The sequence below is a fragment of the Tympanuchus pallidicinctus genome, unplaced genomic scaffold (genome assembly GCF_026119805.1).
Source record: "Tympanuchus pallidicinctus isolate F22 unplaced genomic scaffold, pur_lepc_1.0 scaffold4, whole genome shotgun sequence".
Lineage (NCBI taxonomy): Eukaryota > Metazoa > Chordata > Aves > Galliformes > Phasianidae > Tympanuchus > Tympanuchus pallidicinctus.
The window spans coordinates 38569749-38589763 of record NW_026294758.1 but is presented as its reverse complement, the minus strand read 5'-3'; the positions used below and the strand labels follow the sequence as shown (position 1 = coordinate 38589763).

The window sequence follows — 20015 nt, the reverse complement described above, 5'->3', positions numbered from 1 at the left end:
CTACTTCTGGAAAAGGAATACCAGATCCTGAGTATCTGCACAATTACAACTCTGTGAAACAAGTGGTGGGTTTTCTATTAAAGACTAAACAGTGCATGCTAAAACTTCCTCTGGTTAAGCTGCATTTTTTTCAGGGGTAAGCATTTTGTACAATTAAGGTTTCTAGCTATCAGATGGTGACTCACTTCAGCTTCAGGAAGAAGATGACTCAACATCTCCACCCTTTAAAAATGTAGAAAAAGCACATGCAACCAGCTCCTGAAAAGAACTGAAGTGAAATATCTTCATGTCAGATCAGTCTGAAAGTAGAAACACAGGCCTGATAGACAGTAGAGTAGAAAACGTGTTAAAATGCTGCAGTGAAAATGGAACAATAGTCTGATTATTAAGAAAGAGTTTTAGAAAACAAAGTCAGCCTGGGAGGAATGTCTTACTACATACTTGTGACACATTATTTCCTTCTCTTTCAGACTTGGAGTAAATGTTTCTGTCTTTATTTCTTTACTCAGAAAATGCCATTAATTTACAAGGAAGCTCTGAGCCTGTGTAAACTGTTTTTCTTTATATTATTTCAGTATTTCAGAAAACTTAGTTAGGAATACCCAGAATACACACAGATTTCCAGCTTTTCAATTTAAACTTCGCAATTATAAATGTTTAGTGATAGAAAAGGCAAATGTTCCCTTGATAAAAAGACTGTAAACTCTGTAAACATACAAAATGAGTGAAGTAAGACTGTCAGCTTAATACTGACAGGAAGGTCAGGAGAGCAGGAATAATCTGTCCTTCACAGTTCATAAATAAATAAACAAAATGGAAAGCAACTAGACAGCTTGTTCACAGTATCACTGTCAACTCCTAAAGCCCTCAATTATTCAGTATACTGAAAATGTCTGAAATACCCTTGTCAAATAATACGTGAATTTTGGAGGAAAAAAAAAGTTCAAGCTCTTATCAGAGATTTGGGAATGTGGGGTCTTATGAGGGCTGGTGGCTCTCCATGCAGATGCCAGGGAAGGATCTGGGAGCTTATTCTGTCCTACTACCCTGTCAGACATGAGGCCAGCCCCATCCCTGGGCACTATGCATCTCCCTGGGGATGGAGATGGACACAGGGATGCGAGGAGCCAGGCTGGTGGTTGAGGCCACGTCAAGTCCAAGGGTGCAGTTTCTTGGACTGGGACTGAGCACCACCTCTGACAGTACTACATGGGCTATGGCCTGCTCCAAGTGGCTTCACTGATCCTTAGCTGACAGAGGCCTGGCAATCAAACTCCTCCAGGGCTCTTACAGTTTCTACAAAGCTAGGTAGCATTATATTAAGCAAAGCAAGGCTTGTGCTTGATGTACTATATGTGTGATTTAAGAAAAATTTGCAATGAAGTAGTTCATTTAAGAAATTGGCAGGTATCCCTTTCATCACCCAAATCTGCTCCCCTTCCTTCTCCTCATGCATGTTTCTCAATATCAGCCGCACAACCTCATTTTGAAGTTATTAGCATATTTCAGCAGATTCTGATCAGCAGAAAGCAAAGCAATAGGCATTTAGGAAGCCAAACATACAGCTACACACATTTCTGTTTCAGGAACTGGTGTTTCTTCACTGGCATGATGCTTTGAGCCAACCTGAGATGTTAGTGATACATCACACGGTGTTGTGCAGGACGTGCTCTGGAAGATGTGTTGGGCTAGCAGGGCGAGGAAGTGCTTGCAGAAAACCGCTTCTGGCAGGCTGCAAACTCACCTGTCTTTTGCAAACCTTTTACACTTTGAACTTCTGAGTATTACAACAAATTTTAATTACGTAAGTCTAAATTACTGCTTTTCTGTTAAGCCTGCCTGGTTCTAAGTGTTTTCTTTGCATAAAATGAAAACAACAACAAAACAACAACAACAAAGTTATTTCGATATCCTGTATGATTATTCAGTTTCAGAAGTATCTTGCTCTTGGAATACTTCTGTCCTCAGTTCATGGACAGAAAAAGCAGAACTAGTAGTCACTGGAGTTTGGAAGAGAGTTAAACCTATAATGATTCTTCTCGTTTTTATTTTTTTCCTTAAAGTTCCTCAGAGGAAACTTCAAAATTGTTTCAGACATGGCAAAAATGTAATTCAACTGATTTTTTTTCTCTCTTATGATACAGGAAGATTTAAGTCGATTGCTACAGTGAGGGATTTGGCCAAGGCAGGAGAGAAAAGCTGCCAATGAGCTTTCCCTTCTCTTCCTGCTTTCTCCAGCACATAGTTTCGCAATGACTTTTTTTGTGTGTGGTTCCCTGTTTTGGACAGCAAACAGATTTAGCTGCTAGGAAAAACCAGCCAGTTGCTGGGGCTGTAGAAACAATTCTGGTTGCTAGGTGGGGTTTCCTGCATGGCACAATAAAAGCCTCACTATCCGCCTGCTTTCTTATCCGGGCTTCGCTGTTCTGAAAAGTAATACCTGTGAGGAGAAAGGTAGGTTTTTGTAGTTCTTTACTGCTGTTTGTAGACCTGACAGACTTTAAGAACTATCCAGTATGTTTTTCAAGAGGCCTGGTGCAATTTTCTGTAGGTTGGATCTGCTGGCACAGAAAAAAAATGGGTGTGACCAGAAGAAATTCTTTTCATTTTAAAATATTTTATCTGCAGAGGAGATCTTGGATAATCACTGTTTTTGTTCTTACTGTTTGTTTTTATTTTCTTCCCTCCTTAAAAAAACAAAGCTGAGCAGCTTAAATGATTAAAATTAAAGTTATTTAGATTAGGCTATTTCTTATGCTTTCTGTGCAGCAAAACTGAGATTGCTGGAAAAAGATGTGCTTTGTATGGTAACTTCAGAAGCAGCTGCTATTGCTTCAACAACAGTTTGCTGCTTTGGGACAGTAAAGGAATCTTTCCTCAGAGTGAAAATGAGGCAAAGGATCTCTGAGAGAAGAACTCTGTATTTACAGTTCATAATTTAGGCAAATGCCACGTATGTAAGGGATGCATCATTTGGGGCTTGTTCTGCTAACACTTTCCACTGAGTTTTCCAAAATGAGGTTGTTCTTCTCACTCGTGTATTATTTGTATTCACTAGACTTTTCCACTGCAAAGGAAATTGTGTTATATCTACTGCCTGCTTTTCTGATAGAATTTGATAACTTGAATTTATATCAAGATCCTGGGAACTACCATTGGACAGTAACTAGGGATTATATGTCTCTTATAGTCAAATAAGATTAGAGAAGTGGTGTAGTTTGACACATAGCTTTATCTGAAGGAAAAATGCAAAAGCATGTCTTAAAATATTTTCAACAAATGCTGTGTATTTTATCAAAACCTCTAAAAACTGGAATATGTCCAACTCTGGGTACTGAGAAAAAACTGAAAAAAAACATTTCAATGATGACTGTGAAGAACAGCAGGAGTTTTCAGGTCTGGATCTCTCATTTTTTGGTCTAGTTGTACATTGACCATTCAAATTAGGAATGATAAAATGCATGAAAACCATTACTATTTTTTTTTCAAACTGAGAAATTATAAATCCACAATCTTCTTTCCTCTCAAGTGAGATGTTCATGGTTTCCAGCCTGGGAAGTGGGAGATGTAAACTGGACTGTGTTTCATTAAACAGAGTAATTAAACAGACTAACTCTGAAAAGATGTTTCTTGTGGAATATCCTGGTTTTCCACAGTAACTCATCTTTGCATATCTCTGAAGATAATACACATATTTTCATTTTCTATTTTCATAGACTTTGGTGTGAGTTTAAGAATGAACGAGAAGAAGATACAGCAAAAAATCAGTTCTTCCAGACCTTCTTCATACTAACTTAAAATAGTAATTTGAATGTATCCCTGATGAACCTAGGCTCTACATAACAGGTTAGCAGCCATAATAGGTGAGAGGCTTGAGAAACCCAATTTAGCGTAGGCTAGTAGGCTTTCCTTTTAATTATCCCCAGAAGGTGCAAAACCTCTAGAGCAGTGCAGTGGGCAAGCAGAAACATAGATAACAGCAGCTCTTCCTGGAGCCAGCTCCACCAACTTTATTTCTGAGAGGTGTTATTCTACCAACCAAAATGAAGTTTTGGTTTCAAACCGTTCTTAGATCTGGTGTTGTGAATCTTTGTTTTGTAGCTTTAAACAGGGATAAAAAGTGGGTCTATTAGTTGCAGATATACCCATACATGTCACTGCTGATCCACTGGACTCAACACAGAATGATGACAGCTTTAGAATAGTTTCAACCTTCTGCATGTGATCTTTATATATGTTTTTTATAAAATGCAACAGAACATGAGCTCCTTGAGGTCACTTCCAACCCTGTGATTCTGTGATTCTGTGATTCTATGACTCTGTGACTCTGTGATTCTGTGATGAAACACTACAGTACTTCATCTGACCATCTACTTGTGCTGTCAATACAATGGTAATAAAGGATTCTCCACAATCTTGATAAAAAGTTTTGAAGAATTTCATAAGAATGCTTTTCTGATCTTTCAGAAGTGACATTCATAAAAGTTGTTCTTCACAACTCACACTGTATTCCAATCATTTGCCCGAATGACACCTGCTTTAGATAACATAGATTCAGAGCCAGCTTCTTGTTTTTAAGCAGCATAGGCAGAGATGAATTTATTCCCTCAAGGTGGAGGTAAGGGCACAAAATCGTGAGTTTTCTGGGCAAGAGGAAATATAGGCTGATCCTATCTTGGGAAAAGGAGAAAAGGGTGGAGCTGAGCTGGAGGGAAACTGTGACTAGCTGCATGTTGGCAGCAGCTGAGTCTGGAAGTAAATTTTGTGGTTTTGCAGTAAGGAAAGAGAGAACTAGGTTACAGCCACATTTCATGGTCCTAGGAATTTGTTGCTTTAAGTGACTCAATCACCTTTATGTTGATCACAGGACATAAATAACACACGTGTGTTTGCAGTGTAAACATCCTTTTTTTTTTTTCTTCATAATTTTGTATACATTCTATGTTATCTGTGCCCTAAGACCTTCATTATATTTAAAGTGTTTCATCAATGATTTTCCTAGAATAGAGATTCTTCACAATGAGGTCATTGTATTCAATACTTTTCATTGGTCAGTGTCAAGTCATATTGCCATGGAATTCTGGACTCATTTTTAAGTGGTGAAATTTTTTTTTTCCTTTTTAAAGGATTAACAATCTATTCTGTAAAAATTGAAGGCAGTCCATTAGAAATCAGGAACAGTGTATGTGATAGTGTATGTGAGATTATTTCTACTTATCTTTCTTAAGAAGGAGATATTTTAAGAAAGTACATGAGAGAATACTTAACAAGAGAAAATATTTTACCTTAATACAACATACAAGGCCTCCAAAGTCAATAAACAACAGAAATAGTTGTTTAACACTGAATTTTAACAGATTCAAAAAGTTAGAAAAATAAAAGAACATTTTAATACATTAACAAGTGGGGAAAGACAGAGGTTTAATTTGCTTCTGGTAACATTCCTTTGAAAATCAGTGCTTAGATATCGCTATAATATAAATTACTTTTCTATTTTTAATTCAAAATTTCTGGAAGTATCATAAGTGTGTTCAATTGACCAGTCAGTTGCCAAACACAGTGTCAACCTGCTAAGTGTAAGCAAAAGTTATCACCTTCCAATAGCCAGTTACTACTTGGGAAACAAAACCCTGCATGCCACAGTTTAAGAGAAAAGTTTTTATGAGTGGCAAATCTTGATTTCCACTGGTGATGAAAATGATGAAAAATGTTTTGTAATTTTTGTAATTTGATGCATCTCTTCTCCTCAGAGACTCTATCAACATGGCTATGGTATCAGAATTTCTGAAGCAGGCATGGTTCATGGATAACCAGGAGCAGGAATGTATTGTAAGTGTTATCATCATATACTTATTTACTTGTGCTTTTAGAAGTGTCTTAAAGCCATATGAAACTGGCCATCTTCCATACGCATAAGGAAGGAAAAGCAGTGGCAAAGTTCCATCTGTTTAGAACTGGAAGCCAATTTGTTTGCATCCTATAATCTAATATAATTTAATAATTTAATAAATCTGCTATCTAATATAATTTAATAATTTAATAAATCTGCTATCAGATTTAAAAAAATGCCTTCATTTGTACAAATCAATTTAAAAGTGGAACTAGATACTGTAATGGAACTGTCATTTCTAGTGGCCAGTCATTGATTCATTCAAGTTATCCTCTTTAAAGCAGTAATCTCCTGTATAGCATGTGAACGTGTAACAGCCTGTTGTGATGACATACATGAGAAAGATATGTATGCTTAGACTGAAATACAGGATGCCAGTTCTTGGAGCTGTGGAACGTAAAGGAGGAAGCAAAAACATTACTACATGTCTCACTGCCATGTGGGTGGGAGAGATCACTGTATGTGGTTAAACATCTCAGATGATCAGTCCTGATCCTGATGAGAAGGAATACTTATGGTGATGAGTAAAGGAGAACTGTTGCAGTAGGAGGATGTGGAGAGTATTTCTCAGATCCCTTTCCACTGCTCTCCAGCCTGCCGTCACCCAAATGAGCGTCAGCAATGTGGCATGCCATGAAGCCACAGGCAAACTTTAAAGCAATTTTCATCTTGAAAAAAATAGAATGCGGAAGTGATTTTCAGTAAATAATGTTTTGTGATATAGATCTTCATGGATTTCCCAATTTCTGATTTTTCTGATTTTACCTGGGCTGTATTTTGTACACAAAATTTTGCCTCTACCATTGTTTAATGCATGCTCTCACAGAGCCCTGAGTCATTCTCATACTGGAGATTACAGAAGGTTTTTGCTTGGGTAGTTGATATATTTGTCATGGATATCAATATAGAAAAACTAACCTAGCCTGTTTGGGAAATATGTACTGCATTCATTTCTCTTGGCTTGCCATGCTAAGTATGCAGTCATAGCATAAATTTAATCTAATAAAATTTCTGTTTTGAACATTTAACTCTGTCATTTCAGGTGTACAAAAAATCAGCACTCTGTATGTAAAGTGCCATGTACGTAAAGTGTGTATCCCTAAGGCTTGCCAAGTCCTGAACTTGCATAGGACTTCTTAAAAAAAAAATAAAATAAAAAGTTCTTGAAGATAAGATAAAATGTTGCAGCTGATTCTAAAAAAAAACATTTAGCTGAACTTCACTTTTGTTGTAAAAAATCACTACAGATTTTGTATAAAAGAGAAATTTATTTCATATTTCACCCAAGGATTTCAGGACATTATATATTTTTTGCACAAAGTAATGAGTACAATTGTTTAGATAGTGCTATTGAGTTTACATGCCCTACTAGCAATGTGTCTATTAATGTTGGGGCAAGCCATGAAATTGATCATATAGTGGAATTTATCATCCCTAGTTATTTCCAGAGTCCCTTAGGCATTATCTAGGGAGTGTCTAGCATCTAGGTATGGATTCACCATAGTCAGCCAATACCTAATGCCTATAAAGAAAGGGTTATTTATATCTCGTGCCTCAAAAAAATCTCCACTTCCTTGTAGGATGAGAGCCAGAACTTTTCTTCAAGATCATGCATGCAAGCAGTGCTTGTAGACTATGATATGTGAATCAATTGAGAAATCACTTAATATGATGTAGAGTCAATTTGCATACAGTGAGTAAGAAAATTAGTAGAGCTTTGCTGAGAGCAGCTATAGAATTTAATTGTCATTTTATGGACTTTAAAATTAATATAATTGCATTATCATGGGAGTTGTGAAGTGGAGTGGGGGGGGGGGGGGGGGGGGGCAAATCCAGTGCTCATACCATATTGGATTTATTTTGCTACCTTTAGAAAGCTCAGTTTTTTCCTTTATAGTCCTAGGTAAGCAGTTCCAAAGTCCCTGAGGTAGGCTAATTAAGGCACATAGAAATGTTTCTTTGCATAAGTATTCTTTTAAATTAGCTTTTTTTTAATTGTTGTTTGTTTTGTAGAAAAGTTCAAAAGGTGGCTCTGCAGTACATTCATACCCAAACTTTGATCCTTCAGCTGATGTTTCTGCTTTGGACAAAGCTATTACTGTAAAGGGTAAGAGGAGTAAAGACTTAAGTAAGCTACATTAGGATTCTTAGAAAATGTAGAGAATAGTTCAGAATAAAATATCAGAGCCACATGGAATGGAAAGCAGCATAGGTGACTCAACTTTTAAAAGCTCAGCTAGACATTTAATTAGGTCACCTGGTAAAAAAATCTCTGCTCTTGGATAGTCTGACATTGAATTACAGTTTCAGGTCTTAATACTATGTTAAAGTTCATGAATTTCCTGAATTTAATTTCTGAAGAATATTAAAATAACAAAGATACCATACCATAGTAAGTCTTTTTTAAATTTGATTTCTGTGGAATCCATTCAAGGCAGTGGATATGCCCACGTTACTTTATTATGCAGTGTGTGTTTCTATTACATTCTTCTCATTAATGAAGTTAATGTTTAACACTTTAACTGTGCTTTGAAAACTTTTTCAGTTAGCTTCCTGAGGTTAAATGAGTATGCTGTCTAATTCTATTATTTATTTATATATTTATGTTTAGTTTCGCCCTCGGATCACTTTCAGACTTTTCATATTAAATTGTGAAAACATAGACTTACGAGTTCTATGGTAATCAACCTTTTTTCTTCATTGCATCTCTTGTAATTCAATAGATGAGTACAGTTTTCCTTTTGGTTAAACTTTGCTGTGTCAAGCAATCAAAATGTGACACAGTACAAATAGTACAACTATTATTTGATTAAATGATACACTATAACGTCTCTAATCTGGTAGTCATTATAGTGTTTGATAATTTGTAGGTGTGGATGAAGCCACCATCATTGACATCTTGACTAAAAGAACAAATGCTCAACGTCAGCAGATCAAAGCTGCCTATCAACAGGCAAAAGGAAAGGTATAGTATACCAAAGTTGAGCTTAAATGTGCATGAGGAATAGCAATATCGTTCCTGGCATTTATGGTATAAACAGCTTTTTCTTTGTAGAACAAAAGATTGCAGTGATACTGTCTTCTGTAGTTCATTAAAACTGTAGCAGCGATAGTAATCCTGTGACAATATTGTCACTGATAATTCTTTGAATGTAGTGGCAATCCTTTTGAAATTAAAGGATAAATTTTAAACTTCTGGATCTCTAAGTTTTGAAATTTTCAAAGGATTTCTTATACTGCAAAATCAGAGCAAATGAATATGTTTACTAACACTTGGGGGACAATCTGCAGAGGGAATGAAAGGAGTAAATACATCAATGCTGATGAGAACAGTGCAGGGAATAGTGAGCTTCTGCTTCTGCATAGTGAAACCAATAATCCCTATAATTGGAAGCTTGAAAATTACTGCACATTTCTGCAAGAGAGTTTAATTGCTCTTCCCTTTTTACCTGTACAAAATTTCCTCCAGTTAGAACTATACATCTAAATTGAAATTGCATTTGCAGATTGGATTTAATATACCTTTGCTCCTTGGAAAGTGGCAGTACAACTAAGGCCTAGATATACTAGAAAGAATCCAGTGTAAGGTCACTAAGATCATTAAGAGAATGAAGCATCTCTTATATACGAAGAAAGTTGGAGAGCTGGGACTTTGGAGTCTAGCAAAGAGAATACTCAGAAAAAGAGTGTCCATATATGGCTGGATGTAAGATGCAAAGAAGACAGAGACGAGCTCTTTTCAGTAGTGCTCAGTAACAGGACAAGAGTCAATGGGTACAAACTGGAATAGGTTTCCCAGATAGGTTGTTATACCTCCTTGGAGATCTTCCAAAGCCAGCAGAACATGTTCCTTATCAAACTGGTCTGGATGTCAGTGTTTGAGCAAGGGAGTTGATTCAGATGGCCATGTCAACCTTAGCCATTCTAGCACACTGTGATGGGCAATGGCTGAAAGCTGTCGTGAATACTTGCTGGAAAACCATGACTCTTTAGTTAACATTAAGATGACAAATCAGAAAACTCAAGTGGTTTTTAATTCTTTCTCATGGATAAAATAATGATGTACACTAAAATTTATCACAGATCAGACTACTTATTGTGTTGTGGCATAACCTGACAGGAAGATAAGCAGCACACAGTTCTTTTCTCACTCCTCCCTCAGTAGGATTGGAGAGGAAATTTGAGAATGGATCGCACTTGTGGGTTGCAATAAATTTAGTTGAATAGGACAGAAATGTGAAGATAAAAGGAAAACAGTATTATTAAAAAAGTACACAAATCAAGTGATGCAAAATGCAACTGCTCACCACTTCCAACAAATACACAACCAGTCCCTGACCAACAGCAATCTCAATGCTATGACTAACTGCCCCCCAGTTTTATTGTTCAATATGATGCCAAGATTCATGTGATGTATAAGATATCCCTTTGAAAAATTTGGATCAGCTACCTTGGTTGTGAACCCTTTTGAACTCTTGTGTATGTCCAAACTTTTTGCTGGCTGGGCAGTAAGAGGAGTTGAAAAATTCTTGACTTAATGCAAACATTGCTTAGCAAAATCTAAAATATTGTGTTGTCAGCATTGTCTTTCTCCAAAATCTAAAACACAACATACTAGCTGCTATGAAGGTAGTTAATTCTAACAGTTAAAAACAAGACGCAGAGTTTCTTCCTTATTGTTTATAGAGTCTGGAAGAAGACTTGAAAAAGGTGCTGAAAAGCCACTTGGAAGATGTTGTTGTTGCTCTTCTCAAAACTCCAGCTCAGTTTGATGCTGAAGAATTAAGAGCCTCTATGAAGGTAAGGCAAAAAGTTGAGAGAAGGTTTTACTAAAGAGAAGTAAATAACTCTCAGATCCTTTAAGTGCCATTGGCTGCATATTGTATAAGCTTATGTATAATATTAATTCCACCCCTGTTTTGTAAAATACATTGATACTGGTAATCCACAGCCAATCACTAGAAGCAAGAAAATCATCTCTGCTGAATTTCAAGATTGGAAGAGATTGGTTGATCCTTTGTGAGCAAGAGCTCTCTTTGCCTGCTGAAAATTTGAAATTGGTTGCTGATGAAGTGCTACAAAGTCATGGTGTCTACATATGTGCTTACTTAAGAAAAAAAAAAAAGAAAGGGAAAGGGGCATTTTCATCATAGTTTTTATACTTTTTTCTTCTATGTACAGTGCTTGGTCACTTCAGCAGTTCTGTTGGATATCAGCATGATATTAGATTCCAAAAAATGAGTTCTAAATGAGATGAATGTTTTTCCTTTGTATGTCTTGTTCTGTGTGGGTTCTTTAAATCTTGTCCATGATTCCCATCATATTTTTTTCTGAATTACTACTTTTCTGCATTAAGTAATATATTTTAAAAATTCAATCATTTTTAACAGGGCCTTGGAACTGATGAAGATACTTTAATTGAGATTCTGGCATCAAGAAACAACAGAGAAATCAGAGAAGCCAGCAGATACTACAAAGAAGGTAATTTAGATTAACAAGGAAGTATAATGGTATGCAGGACTGAAAGATGGTCAAGCTCTGTTCTATAATGATTCATGTCTTTGGTGTTTATTTATGAAAGTACTCATAATGAACAGATCTGTGCAAACTTAATTCCTGGACTGAAAGAATCTAGAGTAGGTTATGCATATCTTCTCAAAACTCTGTAGCGACCTAACTTCTCAACGAGGAGCTGACGTTTTAGGAGACAAGTAAAACTTCATGTAGGACTGAGAGAAATGTGGGAAGGGAATTCTGGCTTACATAGATCTCAATAAATTAGTAAATGATTTATGATTCCAGCTAGAACTGTGAGTATTTCTTGGGATGGTTCATGCATTTAGTTGCCTTTTATAAGACGCAAGGAAAATCCCAGTGTTCCTCTTCCCATCGCTAAGCCTTGTCTGACATATTAAGGTCTTATCATAGAATGGCCTGGGTTGAAAGGGACCCTAAATATCATCTAGTTTCAAGATCATCTTACTGAACTTGACAAAAATGATCTGAATTAACAACACATATAATTTGAAAGATAGGAGCAACCTATGAACTGAAGGCAGAAAATGTTCAGAGAGGTAGCTAAAACATATCGTGTCTTGTATTATTTACTGCCATCTGTCAATGTTGTTTAATTACTTCATGTTTTATGTAATTATGAGCTAATTTTTCCAATCAAACAGTTTCAGTTAGAAACCTAGAATAATAGCTCGATTTTATTCAGAAGAGTTTTGTGCTGAACAAAGCATCCAAACATAAAAATGAGGGGCAAATTTCAAAGTTTCAAGGTTTTGGGTTACTATTTTTTTTTTTCATTTTTCCTCTCTATCTCACAAGCAAGAGCCTACCCTTTAAAGCTTTAATGAGGACTTTTTGAACAGATTTTGGGTTTAGCCTCCAATTTCACAGCATATCCCAGCTTTTAGAAGACGATATACAAAAATATCTATTCTCTCAAAATGAAACAAGAAAAAACTACAGTTCTATTGGGCATACTTAAGTGGGAAGATGGAGAAAAAAAAGTAATATAAATGATACAGTTTAAAATAAACTGTAATTCTTTTTTCATTTGATTTCAGTACTGAAGAGAGATTTGACACAAGATATAATTTCTGACACATCTGGAGACTTTCAAAAGGCTTTGGTTATTCTAGCCAAGGTATGTTGTACTTAAATATTTTCAGCAACATTACCAGTAATTTTGTCAGGATTATGTTAAAGTCATGCAATAAATAAGAATTTAAGAAATATTTATTTCCTTGCACTGTTTTTCTTATATAGCATAAACCATATGAAATGATTATTCAACAAGATACAATAAGATTTCTCTCAGAAATATTTTAAAGAAACTTATCTTTGTTGTTTATTATAACTTATTAAATTATGTTTAAGATTTTTCAGTGGTTGCTGTCATTTAGCACTTGAAAAAAAATTAGAATGTCAATTGACTAGAAATATAAAAAGAATAAATGCTTACAAATAGAGAGAGAAACCTTCTTACTACCTGTTAAAATGCTTTTCTTGTCATGAGATAGTTGCAGGTAGCTAATAAATGGACAGATATTTTTTTGTGAATAGATGCTCAAAAGAAACACAGGAGCTAAGAAGTAAAAATAACTCAGTGGTTATCAGAGAAGATAACACAGCTTTAAAGATTGTAACTTCACATTAAGGCACTCTCACGTCAATGGATTCTAATGTATGATTTCAGAAACACATTATTGATGGCCCCAGAAATGTGAGCCCTGTTTGATTAACAAAAATGTCACCTTATCTGCAGAATAACTAACATAACTGCAGCTTTCCGCAGTTCTATATTATGTTGTTGATGAGTATGGCAGACCAGAATTCCAAAATACTGAATAGAATTATTTTAACAGTGAATTTTCTTATTTTTGTGTAGGGTGACCGATCTGAAGATCCTTATGTGAACGATGATCTCACTGACAATGATGCCAGGGTAAGACTACAATTCACACTGCAGAGCTTCTTTCCTTGATATTATTACAAATTCTGCCTGGCTGTGGATGTTCTGTTTCACTTCTTGTGCAATGCAGACGTGACAAACACTTATGTCGCAATATTTTCTAAGGAGATACTATTTTCCAAAGTTCATGAGATTTACTAGGTGAAACGAAACTTTTAATAACCAACTTCAGAAATGTTGCAAAACCTCTTCTAGTTTGTGTAAAACGTACAGAGCATTTAAGGTAGAGGTCAGTATTAGCAGAAAATGGACTTAATCTTTTTGTTTGCTTGTTGTTTAAAATAAGTAAGGTTCTTCAATTGAGGGTCAAAATGTATATTTAGGTAGGTAAAGAATCAGCTACTGTAAATTTTTCAGTCATTTTCAATATTTCTAAAGTAAACAATTTTTCCCCTTATTTTTTTCTGCTTTTAGTATGACAGTTATGCTAATATGTTTTTGAACTTTACAGCCTGTCCTGAGCCTTCACTTATAAATTCCTGCATCACTTACAGTTTAAATCTAGATTGGCTTTAAATTATTATTACTTTAAATCCAGTAGGGAAAAGGTCAGTGAGAACTGCTATTTTTATTCCTGCTATGTGAGGGATGTAGTTTTGCCATCAGCCCCACATATGAAAGGCTGGTAAACTCATACTCCGAGATCCAAAGTTCAGTAAAATTTCCAGAGAAGTCCAGAGGATTCACTGCCAGCACCTACAGGGAATTTTGTTAAATCTTTTTTGTTGCACTGTAAAGGCATTTAATTAGCACTTCTAGAAAGGTTTGAATAGGTGGGGAAATTTACTGGGTTTGATTCTTACTTTACTTTAAAGTCGGTCATGGAAAGAAAAGAAGTACCTAGTGGATAGGCTTCTCTTTCACGTTTGTCTAGTTGATCAGAGCTAATTTTATTCCTCTGAGGAAAGCCCTGCTAGTCCTAAATTTCCAAGCAGACTGTAATATATCATGATACATAAAAAAATATCTTCACTCAAGGAAAGAACATACCCAGAAAGGCTAGAAGGTGGTTCTAAGATGTCTGAAAATATTATTTGTATCTGTATAATACTCTCTTGGAACTACTATGCTGTAAGCAAAACATGAAGTATCACTTGACAGAGCTAGAGCCTGAGGCTGTGTAGAGTTGTGCATCTTGTTATGAACTAGAGTCTTCTACTGCAAAAAGTGACCTCCATTTGGCTGGTAGCCTCAGGAATACAGTACTTCTAATTGATTTTACTCTACTGATGTTTACAATTTTAGTTTTGTTTTTTTTTTTTAAGTTTAATTTTTATGTGTGTGTGTGACAGGCCTTATATGAAGCAGGAGAGAAAAGGAAAGGGACGGATGTTAACGTATTTATTACTGTTCTTACTTCAAGAAGCTACCCTCATCTTCGAAGGGGTAGGATATATGAAACTTTTTTCCTCACAGGAACTGTGTTTTGAACAAAAGATATGTAAATTTCCAAGATGTTAGAATGACTGCTATGAAGGTTATGCTTGCTGAACTAATGGTGCAGTTGGTCACTCTGCTATTCTTTTCACACTAGTAAAGAGTTGTACCACTTCATTAACATAATTATTACTGTGAAATCTCACGAAACTACTGACCATCAGGACAATGAATCAGTGTGGCAGGGTTCCAAAAACACCGTGCTTAATTGCCAAATTAAGCCAAATCGCCCTTGGTAAAGATACCACCTTACTCTACAGGCTCCAGTGAATTAACTGTATCACCTCTTCTGTTAATGGGAAAATGAGCCCTACACCCTCCACCCTAGTGTAGTTCATTCTTCATGTTGACTCCATCAGCTGCTTTTCTTTACACTGTGCCAGCTGAAGAAAATGATAAAGTTGACCTACTACCAGTCATGTATGTTCACTGCCATAGCAGTGTAGCCAGAATAACAAGGAAAGACTGAGAGAGAATAACTGTATTTTCATCACTCCTCACTGAGTATTCTTCCCTCATTTAGTCTTTCAGAAGTATACTAAATACAGCAAGCATGACATGAACAAAGTACTTGATTTGGAGCTGAAAGGTGATATTGAAAACTGCCTGACTGCCCTTGGTAAGTACTTCTGTAGATAATCTATTATGTATACTGACTCTATGAAAAACTAACTTCTACTTCATTCTAATGGAACACCATTTTTGTTTATCTTCATTGAGAAGCAAGACATTAATGATATATATTTATTAAAAACATATTTTCTTTAATGGTGTTCTTCAAGAAAGTATTATTATAAGGTTCATGTTAAAGGTGCGTATCAAGACCCTTAGAATTACCCTGATGAACAGTAATGTGAGCCACTTAAATTACTGTTGTTCTTGGACCAGGGATGAAATCAGAAAGCGGACCCTTGACTTGTTTTTCGCATCACAGTAAAGCATACTTTGGATAAAAACAATCAGATCTCGCTTAGTATCAGATGTGTAGGGCTTAGAAAACATCAGGTCATAACCTACAGCTTAGCTGTAGAGGACCTGAATGTTTTCATGTTTTTTCTTTGTAAAAACTGCAACATCTTTCTTAATTTTGTGACAGCAAACTAAACAGTTCTGCCTTTACATTAAGTAGTTTTCTCCTGTGACTGAATTGCCTTCTGGGCAGAGACAGGAAAGGAGTTGCTACTTCTCCCATACTTTTAAGACAAGTGAAAAAAATAAACAGGTCAACTGTGTATACCAGCAGGAACATTGAGATATTTTAAGAATTATTTTCAGATTTTTGCTTTTGATACCTTCTACATTAATAATACAAATGATTAATCCCATTGTCTCATTACAGTGAAGTGTGCCACAAGCAAGCCAGCTTTCTTTGCTGAAAAACTCCACTTGGCAATGAAGGTAACCTTGAGAAAGTACTTATTTTATTTATAGCATGCTTTATGAATGAAAAAATATAAAATAGAGCTGGAATTCTCTAAAATCTTTGTGTGATAAAAGAGTCTGCAGAAGAGAATCCAGTGCATTTCTGTCTCTTGACTTCACTCCTTCAAAATTTGGGTGCCCTTCTGTGGAAAGAACTGTTGATTTGCCAACAGGAAGGCCATTCTTGCATATATCTTATACTCCGTTGTGACAGAAATAGAACTGAATGTTTTCATGTTTTTGTAACCACTACAATATTGGTGATAATGAAATAGGAAAGCAATTCCAGATCAGGAAGGAAACCCACTAAGAGCGTAGACTTTGGAAAACATCTGACAGTTTTGGATCCTGAACTGACTAAAGCACATGTAGCTTTTGAAACAGTATATTATGCAGGAATTTATGAAACTCTTGTGATTTGATAAGGATCATCTTTGGTCCATGAAAAACTGGGTGAATTATTAAAATAACAGTTGATTAAAATACAAAAAAAAAGACTCACCACAAAAATACACCACAGTGAAATCTAGGTGGTCCCTGGTTTTCAGCAAACATGATGAAAAACGTGTATTTTTAGGAAGCAATTAAAACAAAGTCCCGGGGTGGAGTCAAAATTTGGCCACAGAGGAACCAGAAGGGTGAATATGAGAGGACTAGATATTTTAGAGAAATAGGATCTTAGTATTCCCAAAAAAGGATAAAAACAAAAGGAAAATATTTCAGTGACATAAATAACATCAATTTTTGTTTATTTGTTTAATTATTTTCGACAGGGAAGTGGGACACGACACAAACAGCTTATCAGAATCATGGTTTCACGCCATGAAGTAGACTTGAATGAGATCAAAGCCTATTATAAGAGTCTGTATGGTATATCTCTTCGCCAAGCAATTATGGTACGTTTTTTCTTGAGTGAACTACAAAATGGTAAACAACTGTAACATTTGTTAATTCTGCTTTTCAGTCATCTGAACAATTCACAGCTGATTAATTCATGTTCTCAGTGATCCACAAGCTGGTAGAACTGACTTACTTCATGGTGCAATATTTTTGTTGCAAAAGCTATAATATTTAGCTAATTGGTTTTATAATATTTGGTTATTTTATACTAGATACTAATAGTTGAAAGATCACTCTATGTCCCGTCATGCCCAAGTCATGTTCCTGACTTGGGCAGACAAGGCATGTTAAAGGGAGGGTGGAGATAATTGCTCTTACAGCTGTGAGATAGCAGTGAGATAGCTGTATGCATCTGGCTCTTTACTTTTCATGTTTGAGTACTCCTGCAAATACCTTGCTAAGTTGCTGTTTATTTGTCCTCCTTTCCAGATTACTTAGTTGAAACGAGATAAACTGATTAAAGTATGTTCTTAGAGGAAACAGAGCACTCAATTTATTTCCTAGAAAACTGAAGCAAGTGAGGTACTAAAAGAAAGCTAAACCTGCAGAGCACTCTTGTGGAGACTAATAGATGACTAAGAAAGAAGTCTAGACTGAAACAGAAACAGTCTCTATACGTGCTAAATACCTTCTTGATTTTAGCTAGTGTCAGCTTCTTTTTCACTTAGATGATGAAGACCATTTTTATTCTATTACCATGACTGTGTGTTATCTATAATTTTCAATGAAGCACCTCAACCAAAATGGTGATTGTGTCCAAGTGGCTTGAGGTCTAAGATGACTGCAGTATATAATACTTAAGTACATGTATGATAGATACAAACTTCAGAAAATATAGCATGTCTAATTTCAGTGAATTGTCTATTTCTCATGGCTGAATAAGAGATTCTTTGGTGAATCCAGTATCACCGGACCATTAATGTATGTTTGAGATAATCATAGACACCATGTGCATAGTGTTTTAGTGCAGATGAATGCTGGATTTAGTATGAATGAACATTGTGTGTAGTATTTTAGTATGAATTAACACTGGATATCACTGGATCAAGGAAGGCTTTTTCACTTTATGTAATGAAAGAGAGCGTAACATTCTGGACAGTTAAGTCTTGTGTATTTCTCTTTTTCATTTATGCCGTGAGATGTTTTTTTTATTTTTATTTTTTGTCAGTCTTGTTTACACATACTCCAGTCTGGGATGTGAATAATTCAGTTTCAGTGAAGGTACTCAGCTCAAGCACATGCTGTGGATTATACATACATGCTATAAAATGATGAATTTATTTAGATGAAGTCATATATTTAGTAAATGTACTGAAATTGATTTTTCTTGAGACCATTATCCTAACAATTGTACTCCATTGTGCTTTGATAGGATGAACTCAAAGGGGATTATGAAACCATCCTGGTGGCTTTATGTGGAAGTGACAAATAAGCATCTCATTCTCCTGATGCACCCCAGCTCTGTGGCTGAAGGTGTTTGTATTAGCCTCAGCTGTCTATATAAACTACAGGCTTCACAGAGTGAGATTTCGTCGGAATGCTTCTTAGTATACAGCTTTTATGTAGAATACCTGGAACTTGGAATGTATTTTTCAATACCTGTATTCTGTATGGCATGAATATATCTTTTTACTACTATTTATCTAAACTCAACAAGTGCCATTAAGTTTCTATTTGCTTGATTAATCATGAAAGAATAAAGTTTTCATCTAAGAAAATCAGACAACTTTAAAAAATAAAATTAACCTCTGTGAAATTTACTTGTAGATTCATTTTTTTCTTCATTTACTATCAATTTGTCTACATACGTGAACATGAAATAAAAATAAATAAATAGTTTGAATAGTCAAAACAGAATGTAAAAATAGCAGAGTATAGCTGAATTTGTACCTTTTTCTGTCCATTCAACCAGGATTTATGGAAGCCAGATGTTAAAAATTAACTAAAAATGAGTTGATAAAAATGTTAACAGCATGAAAGAGCGAATGTTATCTTTGATCTTATACAATATCTCCAAAACAGAAAATTTGCTCTTATTACCTCTATTTTTCTCTTTTGTGTTACTGTTCAGATTGTAGACCCCTAATGAGATAATTATAGACCCCACGTGCACTGGTGGAATTAGGCTTGTTGATTCTTCATTTCATACAGATGTTGGTTGTCTCCTTTAGGGTGGCTTCCAAATATTCTTTTGAACAACAGCAGATTTAGATATTGGGAAATTGGATATCAGCCTGGCTGTTCTGTGATAAACATTTCAAGCACTGTCAGTTTCACATTGGAATGATTTAGGATAATAGAAATGTGTATTTACAAAAATTGAAATTTTATTCTAGAAAAAATATTAGAATGACTAGATCTGGATAGAATATTCTGACATGCCTTCCACAGAGACAGACTTTTTTTTTTTTGACTACCCCATCTATTTTTGAAGACACATATACCTGTGTGCCCGAAACTGTAGTTAACTACTACAGGTAAGTCTAGTTATAATTCTTATTGTCTTCATAGGATAAATGAAAGAGAGAATAAGGTCAAAGGTAGTTTATGGGAAATAAACATGATAATCGTCAACTAAAACAGAAAAACATACAAGCAGACAAACACAAATTGTGTTTAAGAGATCTCACTTATTATCTCACAAGCTCCAGAGAAAAGCAGAACAAACCACTCTGTATGTTTTGATTATGTCATTAGCAAAAGATTCCCTTTCTCAAGAGGCCTATGTCCAGAGAATTCATCATCCCTTGAAAAAAGAGAGCAAATGTGTAGTTGTAGTTAGGTCATAACTAATTAACCTGTAGGAAGCCAGTTAGTAGGTCTGATCAAGAGACTCTTTTCGCAATACATGGAGAATTTTGAAATTGAGAGGTGTTTCAGCTG

General features: G+C 35.5%; 1 protein-coding gene across 3 annotated transcripts; it reads left to right on the top strand.

Moving 5' to 3' along the window:
- The first annotated feature begins 2319 nt into the window (after positions 1–2319).
- ANXA1 (annexin A1) lies at positions 2320–18892 on the top strand. 3 transcript variants are annotated; one of them, XM_052701125.1, is made up of 13 exons: positions 2320–2454; positions 5751–5829; positions 7904–7997; positions 8761–8855; positions 10577–10690; positions 11281–11371; positions 12466–12545; positions 13290–13346; positions 14666–14759; positions 15334–15429; positions 16150–16208; positions 17006–17128; positions 18505–18892. In XM_052701125.1, exons 2-13 carry the CDS (start codon positions 5764–5766, stop codon positions 18562–18564), a joined length of 1029 nt encoding a protein of 342 aa, XP_052557085.1. In that variant the 5' UTR covers positions 2320–2454; positions 5751–5763; the 3' UTR covers positions 18565–18892. The 3 variants fall into 3 exon arrangements, with proteins under 3 accessions (XP_052557085.1, XP_052557087.1, XP_052557088.1); XM_052701127.1 differs by having other exon boundaries at positions 2336–2433; XM_052701128.1 differs by lacking the exon at positions 2320–2454 and adding an exon at positions 3823–3846.
- Positions 18893–20015: the final 1123 nt, after the last annotated feature.